General features: G+C 34.1%; 1 protein-coding gene and 1 long non-coding RNA gene across 4 annotated transcripts; one reads left to right on the forward strand and one right to left on the reverse strand.

Annotated features, from left to right (window-relative positions):
• The first annotated feature begins 9,064 nt into the window (after window positions 1-9,064).
• On the forward strand, window positions 9,065-11,639 carry LOC145605439 (F-box/LRR-repeat protein At3g48880-like). 3 transcript variants are annotated; one of them, XR_014105078.1, is made up of 4 exons: window positions 9,065-9,174; window positions 9,706-9,862; window positions 9,961-10,471; window positions 10,535-11,639. XR_014105078.1 is itself a non-coding variant. In XM_081661488.1 (4 exons), the coding sequence occupies exons 3-4, from the start codon at window positions 10,347-10,349 to the stop codon at window positions 11,080-11,082; spliced, it is 657 nt and encodes a 218-aa protein (XP_081517614.1). In that variant the 5' UTR covers window positions 9,065-9,174; window positions 9,706-9,862; window positions 9,961-10,346; the 3' UTR covers window positions 11,083-11,639. The 3 variants fall into 3 exon arrangements, 2 of the variants coding, with proteins under 2 accessions (XP_081517614.1, XP_081517615.1); XM_081661488.1 differs by having other exon boundaries at window positions 10,551-11,639; XM_081661489.1 differs by having other exon boundaries at window positions 9,087-9,174; window positions 9,710-9,862; window positions 10,551-11,639.
• Window positions 11,640-12,980: 1,341 nt separating this feature from the next.
• LOC145605365 (uncharacterized) lies at window positions 12,981-15,622 on the reverse strand. Its single transcript, XR_014105062.1, has 2 exons — window positions 15,375-15,622; window positions 12,981-13,481 (listed from the first exon to the last, which is right to left on the reverse strand). It is a non-coding gene; the product is annotated as an uncharacterized LOC145605365 (long non-coding RNA).
• Window positions 15,623-16,961: the final 1,339 nt, after the last annotated feature.

Here is a 16,961-nt window from a genome sequence, read left to right on the forward strand (position 1 = left end):
GTGAGATAGTTCTTCATATGGAGCGTTTCTAGCACTAATGGAGCATCGATGGAGCATTTGACAGCCTACTCCACAGCTCGGTTGTGGCGTGCAATCTGTTGGCCACAACCTGGTTGTGGGCGTCTATATTGGAGCAAAGGAGAGGCGAAGGTAGCCCGCTCCACAGCCTGGTTGTGGCGGTTTTCTTCGTGCCACAACCTACCTGTGGCAGCTTGTTTTGGTGGCGTTTGAGAGTCCTATTTAGATAAAAAAAAAAAAAAATACCTAGTTTTATGCTAGGATATAAATAGGTTTTAGATAGTATTTTATTGGATCACTTTTATTCATTGTTCAGATATTATTTTTAGACTTCTTTTTGGGTATTACGTTCTTCCATATTATTTTCTAGGGTTTTGCTTTTAAGATTCAAGATTTCATAATTAATTCCAAGTATTGATTTCTTCTCTCAATTCTTTTATTTTATTATTGTTAATTATGTTTTCTTTATTGATTATCATTATTGTTTTCATTAATATGTGTGAGTAGTTTCCTTATTCCAAGATCTAGCGGAACCCGAATATGATTAACGCATGATTTAATTCTTTAAATTCTTTAATGATAATTGCAATTGATATGCTTAATTGATTGTGCTCATGCCAATATTAGATTAGGGATAATTAGTATTGTTATTAATCCATTGTTTTAATCACAACGGGAGTTGGGTTTTGACGGGTTTGAATAAATCAATTAAGGGTTTGAAGTTCATCACGGGAGTAGTTGAACGGATGATTAGGAAGTTAGAGTAGTGTGCTCAAGGTCTTTAATTTGCATGATTCCACGGAAGTAGGCTTGATTGTGATTAGAGAAGCCATTGATAACTCGGGAGAGACCATTGGTATTATATAGGGATCGGATTACTTTTCCTCATTAATCAATTGAACTATATGTTAGGGGTAGAACGACTATTGCATTAACTGTATTCGTGGTGATGCTTGATCTTGGATGTTTTTAGCATTGATTTATCATATTATTTATTTTAATCGCTTTAGTTAGTTCTTTAGTTATTGATTCTCATTCGTTGATTTGGTTACTTGCTCAGTAATTGCTTGAGTCTATTTAATTAGTTTAACTATAGTCTCTTGGGATCCGACCCTTACTTGCCCGTCTACATAGTAGTGGTCTTGTTAGGTTATTTTTGTTAGGTACGCGACACGCCTATCAACCTTCTCATGGCAAATTTTGAAATACTTCTTTGTATACTGCATTGTTTGTAGTGTTAGCAATATTTTTTGTTAGTAGAGCGTTGTGCCGAACTTGTTTCATCATCAATCCCTACATTTGTAGCATCATCAAGAGGTCTTTTTGTTGGAGTGACAAAGGATACATTAGGGTTTTCATTATCACATACAACGGTGGCCAATTCCTACAAAACACAAATACAGAATATATATATCAATACATATTATAAAAAAAAAAATTAAAGTATAGAATTGTGGTAGATTAATATATATGACCTTATCTTTGTCGTCCAAAGATTTATAGGCATGGCTAGTAGCCAAATGTTTGTCAGCATTAGTAATCATTCCGAAGCTAGAGATATTACGGGAAGTGCCCTCTTTCACAAGCCCTTCAAATCGTCAAATGAGTGATTCTTTGATAGTTGCTTGTATTTTAGATCCCTGCGTTTTAAACATTATCATATCAAAATCAATTTTGCATTATAATTTACAAGTAAACATATTACAAAAAGTAAACATATCTAAAAGAAGAAAATAATTATGAACCTATAATAGTGTACCTTCTCATCAACTAAAATTAACTCAAGTGAGTTAATTTTTTTTGGATTGGAATAGTCTGGTTGATACCATAGCCTCACAATTCAAACTTTTATTCTTCATGATTCTTTAAGAGGGGTGAGGTCAGATATCATAGTAAACGCCATTAAAAATATATTAAGTAACTATTATGACTCTTATTTATATAGTTGATAATACAAATAATATTGTATCTTATTTTCTTATTTGAACATATATGATTTCATTTTAATATGTTAACTATATTTTATCTTTGCCGTTTTTTGATCAAAATATGTAACAGATCAGAATATTATACCTAGGCCCTACCTAAGGGTAAGTATTCCGTTTTTCCGTATACAAGATGCCAAAAACGGATTAAGAAAAATTCAAATCATTGGCCGTGCAAGAAATCCAGAAAAAATTGACAAAGTATCAACGAAATTAACCATCTTAATTAAGTTTGCTAAGAAAATATGTAACATATTATGTAACAGAATATTATACCTAGGATATTCCTTATTTTTTTGTTAGAATATTATCTTAAGTTTTAAGATATCCTAGATATTTAATCTTTCTCCTTTTTTGCTAGAATACGAATTACCATACATATGTATTTTGATATTTTTCCATACTAAGATATTTTGTCCTTATGTAACTTTTATTATTTATATATAGTAAGATATTTTTTGATACTTTTCTTAATATACCTTGCATGCATGCATACAAATTACCATTATCAGATCATTTGTTATTTTGATATTTTTTTATACTAAGATTTTTTATTATTATGTAACTTTTATTACTCTATAATAGACTTTACTATAATAAATTATGTCTATTACTTTACTATAATAGACTTTACTATAATAAACTATTTATTTATTTAGAATAAGATGTATAGAATTTTATTTATATAAAAGAAAAAATTAATAAAAGACAGCGAATCATATTGAGACATTTGTCAGTCTCACATTGAGGTGCTTGTCTTTTAGTATAGTATATAGATACCTCAGTTTAAACCTTGAGAGTGGTCTAGTGAAAAGGTTTGTTATCTCACAACATGTTGTAAGATCATATACTTACTTGAGGCACTTTGGGTTCGTTTCTTATTGATTTATATATTTCATTTAGGTATATATTCTGAATCTAAATCTATTTTCATTAAAATTAATTAAATTAATACTCACTTGTTTGTAGACGTAACCAATGTGTTGTTGATGAACCACGTACTTTCTATGCATGTTTCTTCGACTCCTCCTGGAAATGCATTATAGAAGTTGAGCCAACTCGGGAGCTTTAGCGGCGAAGAGGTTGGGCGAGAAGGGCACCACCGAGCTAGGTCTTTGTATTCGTTATTTGTTTCATTCTTGCATCTTTCATAATAAATTGGTATTAGAGCAGGTTTGATTGCACCATATCGTATGTGTTAGGCTTATGTCAAAGTGTCATGTCTAAAAGTAATTGAAGTAGCAATTGCTTTAGCATTGTAACTCTGGTCTTAAGCTTTGCGAAGTATAAGGAGAAATTACATATTTCGTAGTATAATAAAGTAACAATTAATAACAATTAATAAGGGTATATGTGCAACTCTCTCTCTCCTCCATTTGAGCTATAATAATCCTACGATTTAGAGCAGCCACAATGGTGGGGAGCACCCTCCCCACAACTCTCTCTCTCCTCCATTTGAGCTACCTCACCATTGTAGGAGGTGACTCATGGGTTACCCATTTGATGGGAATGCCCTCTCTGGCAAGTCACCAAATGCATCGGCCCACGTGAAGAAGAACGTTGCGTTTCATATCTTTTTTTGCCGGTTTTTGTTGAAAAACGGTACCGTTTTGACTGTTTTTATATATAAAAAAAAAAAACTGAAATTTCTGACGCGTGTCAGGGAGGACGCGGTCCACCAAATTTATGGCAAGTGTCTACTTGCTTTGTCTTGATTTAATTGTAGCCATTGATTTTATAGCTGTTGGAGGTTATATTTTTAAGTAATTTTTATCTCTTAAAAAACTTTCAACGGTAATAAAAAAAAATCTGCTTTGAATTTTTTTAAAAAATTTTTACCAACGGCTTTCTTATATTTTTGCCTATAAAAAGAGACCAATATTGCCTATGTTATTCACACTTAAATTTTTTACCATCCCTCTACTAACCCACAAAGGCTAAGTTATATATTAACTAAACCCAAAAAAATAATAGTAGTCCTAATTATGGATCCTAATATTTCTAAAAATCAAGGAAATAATTTCTACTCCCCACATAACCCAAATAATCCAAATTACCAAATTACTTCCAAATCTCCAAATTTTCAAGCTAATCTCCACTTTGATCCAAAAGGTCTTGCTAATCCAAATGTTTAGGATAGTAGTAATTGGACTTTGGTTGTTGACAGTAACTAAAGCTACGTTCCCAGCCTTGGCAGATATGAACAATTACATTCTTGCAACAAATGCCTGGCTTCCATTGTCTTTCCAATGCCTCGTTGGTAAGGCCTCTTACTTCCCCTGCTGGCAAAGCTGTGATGAAATGTTCCTAGATGTTGCAAGGAACTGTCAAGGAGTCTAATTCAGGTTGTAGATGTTTGCTTGGAGGAATGGTTCTTGATTGTGTGAAGTTAGACATGCGCTTGGAAGACTAATTGAGAAGGTTGTGCGTGAACATTGATGGAGCAATAAGTGTTGGAGTTGACAAATGGGGCTGGACGGGATTCATGGAGGGTATAGGCTGAGAAATCAGATGATATAGAATGGGCTCAAAATTTTCATTTGTGATTGGGTTGTCTCCTTTTGGATTAGAGTTGTAAATTGTAGTTGAAAATTGGGCTTACTTGAAATTGGACTGGGTTGAGTGTAGGGAGTACTTGGTTTTGAAATTGATGCTGGATAGCCCACATTAGATTTCTCTTTTACTGAAAAAAGAGCATTGGACCTACTAATGCTGATGTCGTCTTTTAAGCTATTGTCTAGAATACCCTTAGTAATATTCTTCCAGTCTGTAGGGTTCTCCATGAAGCTTCCTGAATACTCCTCAATTGACTCCTCGCCACTTTTAAGAAAACCATCACAACCAACGCCTCTTCTGTCACGGTCGCACCCTTCGCCGCCTATCTCTCCAGCGCACCAGCTACCCGGACCACCACCAGATCCACTACCTCCGGCGCCGCCCCTCACGAACATTCCGCCACTGCAGTTTGTATTGCCTGCCATATTTTGCCCTGTCCCACCAAAACCACCTGTAAAACCACCTTCAAAAGTGGTCGCCCCACCACCAAGACCTCTAACATTGATATACCCACATACAAACCCACCTGCATGTTTGTGCAATCTACCACCAGCCTTGCCGGTAAAGCCAGCTTGACCCCCACCGATAAATCCATCTCCAAAATCACCAAGCCTTCCACTAGGACTCGAATCCTCTAAAACCCCCGTCAAGGTTTTCTGAACTACCAACAATAACGCCCCATACAAAAATTCCCTTATCATCCTCTAATCTAGGGTGTACATGCTCCTCCACTTCATTATCTGTATTTTCAATTTCATCTTCCAATTTTGCTTGATATTCTTCTTCCTTCCTCTTCATTGGAGAAGAGGATTTGTTAGTGATTTTGTCCAAATCCCTTTGAACAATTCCGATGATTCTCTTCGTGATTTCCTCTACCTCCTTTGAGAATATCAGAGATGACACCTTCGTTTCCTCTTCAATCGATTGTTTCAGAACTGGAGTTGGTTGCTCCTGCCAGGACGTTGTATATGACGAGCCAAAACGACTCACCAATACTCCCTTCAGAATCCGCCACTCACGTATTGGTAACCACCTGTATTCACATTCAAACCACTCCAACGCTTTGCCATCCAGACCTATTATGGCGGCCTTAAGTTTCACCTCTTCACTTAAGTGAAAAATATGAAAGAAATCTTCCATTTGAAAGATCCAATCATCCAAGTTTCTTCCATTGAACTCATGAATCTGAAGCTTTAGACGAATGTTTTGCTCTTCCTTGGAATCTGAAATTCCATGTTCTCTCTTGCTGGAAATGCATGCATACTCTTCACAGATCCATTTATGCATCTGTTGTGCTACACTCCTTTCGGCAGACTCAAAGATCATTGCTGTTTTTTTTTATATTGAAACAAAAATCAGCAGACTTCCCAGAACAGAACTGCTCTGATACCAAGTGTAATGAACTGATTTTTTGGCTTAATATTTCTGATTTAATATTGCAAGTAACTAAACATAAAAGCTTGGATTTTGATTGATAATGGTGAAAGGATTACAAAGATAGGTTAATAGCTTAAGGCTATCAATCTTCAAAAGTGAGTTGAGCTCACAACTCTCCAAAAATGGCTTTAGGCCATGACTCTCTAGGTTTCCCTAACCAATTTCTGCCTGCCTCTTCCTTTCCCCTCTCCCTCTATTTATACTAGGGTTAAAGACAATTAACCTATGATACTAAACTTCCCAAAGTGCCCCTCCTAAAACTAGTCTATTACAATATGTCTTGTTTTTGCTCTGCTTATGCTAAAATATTTGTTTATACATTAAATATTTTCAGATGTTTTCTCTGTTGCGGAACTCTCGAAATGTTCAATGAATGTAAACTGCTGGGATTGCTTAAATTGGGTTGATTTTCTAACCGACTACTCTGTAAGGTATGAACTTTTTTTGTTTATTTGTTTTTAATTCTTTTTGAGATATACTTGTACGGCGCTGTTTGGTATGCGGGATAGGATAAAGAGGATAAAAGTTGTAATTTTAATCCCTATCCCATCCCACATGCTCGTAAAGCTGTAATTTTAAATTACTGCTGTTGTAAAATCTTTTTCAGGCCTTTTCGTGGCATATGTTCTGAATGGATTAATATGTCTGAGATGGATGCCTATAAAGCTGATCATTTTTGGCTTTCAACTGATCAAATTACTTCAATATGGAACAAAGACCCCAAGCTCCATATCATGTACAGTGATATAGTTCGTGAGCAGAAAGATGAACTATATCAGTTTTGTAGGGATAATCAATTACAATATCCAGTTGCAAGCATTAGAGATTTTTGGAGTAAGTTTTGTTTTTTCTTTCAATTTCACCTTTTTTTTTTTTTTATTAAATTCAACATCTTTAACATCTGTTTTTATTTCCAGGGTATGGTTGGAAAAAAATCATGACTATGAATGTGTCGGATATTTGGCGCGCCAGGAGTCTATTAAATTTCATATGAAGCATATGAGTGGGGAGTTGCGCGAGGAATTGGAAGCTGAACTGAAACGAAGAAATGGTGCAATCGATGATGCTATTCAGGTTCAACTTCAACATCGGCAGAAGAACCCCACAATTGATTTTAAGTATTCTGCTATTGCTGATTTGTTCGAGTTAGCAGCTGAGAGTGAGAGGAAGAGGAAGAGGAAGAGAACTGAAGCAGCCGAGAAGAAGGCAAATGAAGCAGCCAACTGAAAGAATGAAGCACTTGTATAAGAATTTTTAAAGCACTTGAATTTACTGTACTTAGCTATATGTGAATAGAATTTCTTGGGAGATGATACACAATTACACGTAGACGAATAAGGAATTTATAAACAATTGTCATTTAGAAAGTAAGTGTTGAAAATAAGCATTGAGACAAATTTACATTTGCAGTTGACTTTAGGTTTATAAGCCGTTATATAAATAAAAGAAGTATTACTTGATTGTGATAATTTGGGATTTTGGGAGAAAGTAAAATTTCGTGTATATTTAATTTTAAAATTTCATACTAATACTAGAAGTTTGATGAGTAGAATCAAGAAGCTGATGTTGGAAGGTTTCAGTATGAATTGAAAGAGTTTATTTATTAACTTGTTAAGTGATCATGTTGCTATACGCCTATAGTAGTACTCCGTATTATTTTGTTATAAGCCTAGAATTCTATAGATCTATAAACTATAGAGCTTGGTTTATGTATATTGTATTGTAAATCTAAATATCTAATGCTACTCCTTTATTATTTAGAACTTCTATGGTCCAAAAAAAAAAAAGTTGATAATACATTGTAATAATAAATTCAGTGCTTTGTAATTTTTTATGAAGCCTAGATTTCTCTAGATTATAGCGTTGGTGCAGGTTGGGTTTTTCGAAAGGTCTCTTATGACATGGTCTTGGGGGGCAGTGCTAGACATGGTTTACTGAATATGACATGGTTTTTCGAAAGGTCAGTCTTCATCGGCTCTTCAAGCAGAACTACATGCTTGTTTATGGGCTATCAAAGGTGCCATCAGTCTAGGTTTCCTTCGTCTTCTCGTGTACACAGATTGTCCGGCTCTGATATCCCATCTCTCTCGAGATTCAATGGGGGATATGTCTTGTATCACAAACTTTTAAATAAAACGGATATTCAGTAAATTACTGAACATCCGTTATAAAGTGACAATAAAATGCGCAAAAGTTACACTAAAACGCACAAAAGTTACTTTGACATATATAAGAGTTATTTATGTTTCATTGATAAATTTGACAAAAGTGACTAAATTTGACAAAGTGACACTAAATTTGACAAAAGTGTACCCGATGTACAGTAAATTACTGAAAAGCGGGTGTATACAAAAGTTTTCCGTCTTGTATTTGGCCTCTTCAGGAGATTAGGGATATCATTCTTCAGCTGTCTGTTTGCTGGATTCGTTGGATTCCTCGCCGCTGGATTGCTCCTACGCATTGGTTGACGGTTCGAGCTTGACGTCGGCAATTTCTTTTTTGGTAGTTTTAGGTCTTTGTTGTGTGTGGTGTGTTTTGTAGTCTTTGTGTTTGTCGTTTGTGGTTTGTTTTGTAGTGTGCATTATTAAAAATTTATTAACTATTACCAAAATAGAAAATTGCTGATATCATCCTCTCCTAAAATTATATGCATGTCGCTTTCTCATAAAAAATTTCCCGCCTAATGCACTTATGATGTCATATATTTTCGAATTGGTTATTTTTAACCATTTTTATTTCAATATTTGGTTGTGTCAATAATAAATAAATAATTTTTTTTGGTTGGAATATAAAATTGATATTGAACTAAAACATTTTAAGTAGGTATGACATTTTTTTATAATTTTTTTTTAAGCTTTTAATGTTATCCATGTGTGTATACTAAGGATTGTGAAAGCAACCTAGCTATGAAGTGATGTAATAATAATATGGATGTTTGTTATACAAAAATAAACTAATGTTGTCATTAAATGTTACCATTGTTTCGCAATATTTACAAGAGAGTTAAAAAAACTTCGAACTCATCTGAAATATTCAAATTTAGGAGCTTTTTTTTTTTTTCTTATTTTTTGGTAAATTTAGAACCCTTGAAATATTTTAAAATTGGATTTTTTTTTTCCGCTCCTCTATTGAAGCGGCTTATCAGCTTTTCTCTCCTCCATTGAAGCACCTACCTAAGGTAATTTATTTTTCTTAATCATCGAATATCAATTTCACATATCTAGTGTAAATCTGATTCAAGTTAGGGTTCTTCTAATGAAAATTAACTATTGAACTGTTGGTTTATAATTTTAAGAATTTATATCAATTCCAGAATTTTGCTATTCATATTGTTAATCGAGAACAATTTGATTTGATGCTTGAATCTAATTTGGTTGCTAATTTGCTTATTGATGATTATAAAGATGAAATCTTTGCCTATTTAAATATCCAATTCAAGTTTCCAGAATTACATAATCAATGATATATTCAAATTTAGGGTTTACTTATTTCAATTTTGTTTTATGGTAATCAATTTCGCATGCCTTTGCCTGTATGAGTGGTATTGTGACTAAGTTTCATATTTTACAGTATAACATAGATATAACCTTATTATTAGCTTGCTAATGATTTGAATTAATTATACTCTTGCAGTTAAAACATAGATATAAACCCTTATAGAAGGGATGCCTAACTCATCCTTGCTGATGATCGTTTTTTGTTTTAATAGTCAGGTCAAACAAATCGTGTCGTAAGATACTTTATAACTTATATGCTGCGTTGCGGTTTTATTTAACTAGTGAATAGCTATGGATATCAAAAACTCCATTATATCTAAACCTACCTTACCTCAAACCGTAGACACGCCACAAGTTTCTCTCTTGAAGGTATGCCTGTAACAATTTGTGTACAAATCTGCAGCTTAGTTTTTGGGCTAAAACAGTATAGTTAAATTCTTATGTTGGCTTTTTACTTCCACTTGCAGAGTCACAAGCAGTCGATCATTGGTACATTAGACCCTTGTAATAAGAAGAGAAGAGTGACGAAGAATGGTCTACAAGAAGAATGCAACCTAGTGAGTAGGCAGTGGGAGAATTTGGATTCAAATATCCTTAGAATAATATTTTCCCGCGTACCTGTTCGGGACTTATTCCTGAATGTGTCCTCTGTCTGCTTATCATGGGAGGCTGCCTGCTGGGATTACATGTTTTGGAGTCGTAATGTTGTTGATTTGAGTGCCACGGGTGCTGGACTTGGCGTTTATGATATGTCAGATGTAGTGTCACTGGTCAAATTCAAATCAAAACCTGTGCCAGGGTTTTTTACGGCATCTGACTCATCAGAAAAGTATAATGGTATGGCTACGATTTGATGAGAAAGTTATGCTGCATATTTGAGGGCCAGAGTATACAAGGTTGGGCAGACTCAATTCAGACAGTTATCCTGCCCTATGATTTGGAAATATCGGATACACATCTTCTCTACATTGCCGAGAGGTAAATCATGATGACATTTTACTTCCCCTACTGCTTGATATCTTAATAAATATCATCTGGTAGACTATTTATGCTGCAGAACACCTCGCCTACAACACTTGATACTCCTGCGTCCCTGTAATATAACAGCTGGTGGCTTCACCCGAGCCATCCAAAACTGGAAACATTTGAAAGAGATACATATAGGGTCGCTTGAAAATTATGCATTCATACATTTCCTGGAAGAGATGGGCAGAAACTGTAAGGAGCTTGAAATTTTGCACATACATCAGGAAGATTTCAAAGTTGACGGTGCAATTGCAACAGTAGTTGCCAAAAGCTTGCCTGGATTGAAGAAAATGGAGTTTGAGCTTGGAGATATGCGTCCCACTGGGGTAGTATCCTTGTTTGAGATGTGCCTGAAACTGGAAGAGATGCGCTTCAGCTGTTGTGCATTGAAACATGATCATGACTTCCCAGCAGAATTTCCAGAATTATCTATTTTTGAAAGACGTTGCGATTTCAACTTGTTTTGGATCGACACCGGTAAAGCTGATGGAGAATGGAAAGTGGAACCCGGAGTAGGGAGCCTTGAAGAGTATAAGGAATTAAGGAGATGGTGGAGAGATTAAAGTTTGATTTTACCGGAGAAGAATTGTACCACTTCGCCATGAGCGAGGAAAATAAGGCCGAGAGTCTATCACGTTTTGAAGATTGGGTAACTGATTCAAGGAGTTGGTCTTTAATGAAACGGCCTTGCGCTTTTTCAGCCCAACGTCAAAAGCAAATCATCGAAAAATATACAAAGAAATTCAACGATAGAATAAGGAGTCGAGGGAGACGTTGAATTTGGTTTGCAATGGTGATGTGGCTGAATCCTGAATCCTTTAATTTCTTGCAGCTTTTGTCGATTAATCTTGTTAGATTTTCCTCTGTTGAGGTTTGGAGGACTATTTTTGATCCGTGTAATGCACGGTACTCCCTCCGTCCCTAAATTACATTCCTACTTCTCTCTATTATGTGAGGAATAAATGCTAGAAATAGGAATGTAATTTAGGGACAGAGAGTAATTTTTTTTACCTCCTTCATTTCTAAATTGATGCGGTTGACTATTTTTGCTTTATATATACTAACTTTGACCATTGGTTTTTGGTAATGTATTATAAACAAATTAAATTTTATGATGAAATATATTGTTAAATATGAAGTAAGTAACTTTATATATATATATGTAGAGCTTTTCTTGGCTAATAATACTGTATAGACTGTTGGAGTGTGGTAGCTCTCTTTGGAAGATCAAGAAACTAAGGGTTCGTTTGGCATCACTGTGGTTTTCTGTTTTTTGGTTTTTTGTTTTTTAAAAGTATATTATATATGTCCCATAATGAATCAAAAATTATTAAGCTTATTAAACTCATAATAATTTTGAAAACTGACAACAGAAAAGTGGAAACACCTTTTTCTTGTTTCTTGTTTTTGGTTTTTAGTTTTCAAAAAAACAGAAAACTCAAAACTAAAAATGATGTCAAACAAGCCCTAAGTTTCTAGTCTTCTTGTTTTGTTTATACTAGTATCAGTAGGATGATATGAGCACGGTTTCTTGACCAGTTTTATTTATGGCAATTGCTGAATTGCAGTCCCTGCGGGTGAAAAGAAAATTTTCTTTTTCATGCTAGTCACTTTATGTTTTGTTCTTCTTCATATTCTCTTCGCAAGTGGGAGTATTAATTCTTGACCATATTTTAAAGGATTTTGAGCTACCATGGCCATAATATCATGCAGTGACAACTGCGTACTATCTGCATCGCCTGGGAAAGTAAATCCTTGACCATTATTGTGATTGTGATCGCATTTTTTATTTAAATTTCAAAATCTACTTCTAATACCAACATGCTTCTATCTCTTCATCTTCTGAATGATACCTTCTTGACCACAGCCTGTAAATGGTTATAGTTTTATAGAACTTTGTAAGACCTGTGTTACTGAGCAAGCTTGCCTAAAAATGTGTTGAAAGTTTGGAACATATGAAGTTATGAACAATAATGAGCATACCAGAAGCAGACATGTTTATGTTAATTTAGCTGAATTATAGGAACTTTTACAGAAATTTGCGTAGTTTCTGTATGTAATGTGATAAACAGATCTCCTAATTGTATTAGCAATATAAATGTGGCTGGAAAAAAGCAGGAAGATCAGATACACTTGCAAAGGCAGGAATTCTAATGACTTTTTATCGTTCCTTTTATAGATGATCTTATTATTAGTTGTTGAATGGAATGGCTTTAAAGAAGAAAATTTCATTCTTAGTTTCCCATAGCACAAATTCTGTAGACAGGTTAGCTTTGCACAATATCACATCTTTCTTCTCTTATTTGTCTTGAATCCCTATCATTATGTCGTAGAAGATGTTTACATTGCCTTTTCCTCCATTATATCAATATGCTAAATGTGAAATTCTTGGTCTTCAAATTACTACTGCTGCTTTATGTTGTTATCTGCTGCTTTACATATACTAACTTTGATCACAGTATTCAGTATGCCAAATTACCAGAAGCCAATACACATCCTGAGGCTTTAAAATATACTTCGTACATAATACATTTAATATCAGTCTTCTATAGGCCTTTTATCTTGTCCAATATCGTGACATAGCAATAAAATCTCGGATCTAACACATTGAAGCAACTATGTAATATTTACTATCATACATTACTAAGCGATTCATAAGGTCTAGCTCATAGACGGGACCGTATCATAATCCTTTTCCTGTTTGGCATCAGAAGGTTTTTTTTATCCACCTGCTCAGGAGGAATCCTTTTGAATGAGCTTGGCTCCTGTATCTCTGAAGACATCTCATTCTTCAGCTTCATTGCATTCATCTCTTTCTGCATCTTCTCCATCTTGGTATTCTCCTTTTCTGAACTCAACATAGTGTCACTGTCAGGCTTCTGATTCTCCTGGTTGTTGCACACTTTCAAGGAGCTTCGGTCTTTCAAGTTTTCTTGCACTGTTTTATGCAACTGCAGGAGACCTAGATTGTCACAAAGGGATGAAATGAAGGTCACAGAGTAGAAACATGAGAACAATGTTACCAACTTACCACAATAACTAAAACATGGAACGAGGGAAATGAAGAGATGACAATGTTTGATTGGGTCTTTGGGAGGATAATCATTGTCCATAAAAAACTTGATTTTCTTCCAATTTCCTTTAACTAGATTGTATCCGTTCTAACACACAGTGTATAAGATGTCGAATTATTAGAAAAAAAAATGAAGTGGAAGTTATTTAATTGGAGGTTATAACAACCACCAAAAAAAAAAAAAAAAAAAAAAAAACTCAAATGCATGAGATTTGAGAATTGGCCTTTTGAAGGGCTGTGATTAAATCACTCTGCAATTATATAAAAGATTTATTTGGTTTGTTAAGGGGTACAATATCAGAATTTGAACTTGATTTTCCAAACGATAAAATATATTTCTACTTTTTAAAGAAAGAACCTTCCATCCAATAAAATACAAGTAAACAAAATAAAGGATTGCCCTGTTTTCTTATCTCTCAACCTCCTTCCCTCTCCTATCCCCCCCACCCCCAAAGCCGTCCCACACACACGCACGCGCATACACACGCACGCGCGCACACACACACACGGTAATTTATATAATGGAGCAATGAATAAGGAAACAACAAGGTCAGGCCAAAGATGGTACAACACTTATTAAAAATCTTCTTATGCATACTAGAACCAGTAGCAGGACAAGAATTGAATTTATTTTACCAATTGCCAGTAATAACAGAAAAATGTTATGTTCCAATGTTCCATGAACTGTGCACTCACAAAAATAAATACCATTAGAATATCTTGATCACTAATAAAAGAAAAGCTTCACCACAAAAATTGTGAACCCTCAAAGAGTTTTAAGCTTTATCAAAGAAACTTTACTTCATTAGAAAGCTGCAAGAATTGTGATGTCTATAATATATATATACCAAGTCCAAATGCATAGAAACATGAACCTATCTAAGTCCCCAACCCCCCAAAAAAGAGACGAATGTTTACGAAATTGCTAATGAGACATTAAGGTCTAATGCAGTAGGTTTCATCATCCCACCTTTAACTAAAAATTGTTCAAAATCAACTACCTGAGATCCTCAACAACATATTTTATTCCTACAATTTAGCAAAATTGCAACTAGTCACGAAGGGAAATTGAAGTAAAGCCTTTACTCTTAACATTCGAGATCTTCCGACTTTCCAAGCACACGATGTCATATGGTGCACAAAAAAATAACAACACAGGTTCTTAACAACAATTTGAGACTTACCAACAAAATGTGAATTGATGCAAGCTTCAATTTCACCCTTAAATTTCCACATGATTGCATAATCATCCCTATAATGCGCGTTAGCCACTTAACCTCAATGAAATTATATAAATTCTCATATAACCCCAATGTAAAAAAATTATTTTTATCATATTAATAACTTATGCTTATCATATTAATTTTTCTTGTATGTATTGCTAATTTTCATCAAATGAACTCCATAACTCACAACACATTATCAACAATAACTCACTTAAATTAACTAATCTTCAGCACATTATGTTTCACAAATCCTCTTTATTCACCCTTAACAACACCCAAATTATTTTAGTACTAAACAATGTAGACTACAATTTCCAACATCGATATCGATCAAACTCATAAATCTCCAGAAAATCATGATCGTATTGCTGATAAATCAAACACAGTTACAAATATTAGTAGATTATACTCTTTCAGAATTATATATCATAGTATTCGTATATATTACGAAATATAATATTGGCAACAATACTACACCTCTTGATTAATCCAACAAACTATACAATTTTCAACATAAATCACAAATTAATTCTAAAAATTGAGAAAAATTAATCACCTTTTTTTCCTTTGATTGACAAATTAACGGAATCGACGGCATATTTTCCGATACTTTCCAGAAACCAGCCTATTTTCCGGCGACCGGGCTCGTGGTTCTGCTTCAGTTCTACGTGTTTCGAAACGGCAGCCATAACCCTAAACGATTTACCTTACTCGAAACGTTTCGAAGTGGGGACTGGGGAGTTTCGGAGTGGAGTTCTAGGAAGATGAAGATCAAATAATTATCTGCATAATTGCAAGGTTTTGGAAAAGAGGAGGGCAAATGTTAATACGACGCCGTTCTTCTTAATATCTAATGATTCTAATCCATCAAAATTTGACCCGAAACCCGTTTTGACTTTTCAATACTTTGTACTTCGTACTGTATTACTCTTATTAATCTTACTCCCCCGTCCCGTCTCAATTTATAATTTTTGTTTGTGTTATTCAACCGTATATGGTATTTAGGAGGAGATCGTGGATGGGATACATTTAAAAAAAGTCAAAAGTATAATTATAGGCAAAAGTTAGAGATAAAGATAAACACAGTACAAAGCAAGTTGAAAATTAATGGATAAGTTAGGAAGTTTTTTGACAGGAAGTTAAGTGAATAAAGTTAAAAAAATAAAAATAAAATCAAAGGTTATAATGGTATTTAGGGCCTATTCACCTACGTTGAAATTCAGTTCAGTTCAGTTCAGCTTAATTCAGTTCAGCTCAGTTCAGTTCAGTTCAGTTTAGTTCAGCTCCTAATTTCCCTCACTTATAAAATAATCATTTCAGTTCAGTTTAGTTCAGTTCAGCTCAGTTCAGTTCAGTTCAGTTCAGTCAATGAGAACAGGCCCTTACTACTATACATTATCCTAAGTTAACAAATGGGAACAATATTTTGGTTTTTTTTTTTTAATTTTTGACAAAACAATATTTTAGGGTTTCCAGAATAGAATAACAGGAATGATAATGTGGGATGAAGGGAGTATTATTTTTAAGAAAAATGAATATGATAAATTCTTCTGTTTTCTTTTAAAGGCAAACACTATTTTATATGGAGTACTCCACTTTTAGGCCCCGTTCACTCCACCTTATTTTTGCTGAATTGAAATTATTTTTACTGAAACAAAATTATATTTGCTGAACTTAAATTATTTTTTACTGCTTTTCAATTATAGTTCTTCTTTAAGAAAACTGAATTTTACTAAATTGAACTTATTTTACCGAACTGAAATTATTATTAATTAATACTCCCTCCGTTTTTAAATACTTGCTCCAATTCTCCATGTGCGGAGTTTTAGGAGAAATTGGAGAAAAGTAATAAAATGTAGTGGGGTAGATGAGAAAAAAAAATTGTAAAAAAAACAAAAGTAGTGGAAGAATAGGAGGAGAGAGAGTATTATGTTGGGTCCAACAAGTGTGAAAAATCAATTAAATATTGTAAAAGTTTTCCAAAAAAGGAAATGAAGCAGATATTTAAAAACGGCCGGAAAAGAAAAGTGGAGCAAGTATTTAAAAACGTAAAAAATATTATTTTTTAAGGTGAAGTGAACAGGGCTAACATTATTTAACTTTTTTTTTTCTTACCGTGTTACATTTATTTATATCTAATAAT

Source organism: Chenopodium album, chromosome 22 (assembly GCF_948465745.1).
Source record: "Chenopodium album chromosome 22, dcCheAlbu1.1, whole genome shotgun sequence".
In the NCBI taxonomy this organism is placed as follows: domain Eukaryota; kingdom Viridiplantae; phylum Streptophyta; class Magnoliopsida; order Caryophyllales; family Amaranthaceae; genus Chenopodium; species Chenopodium album.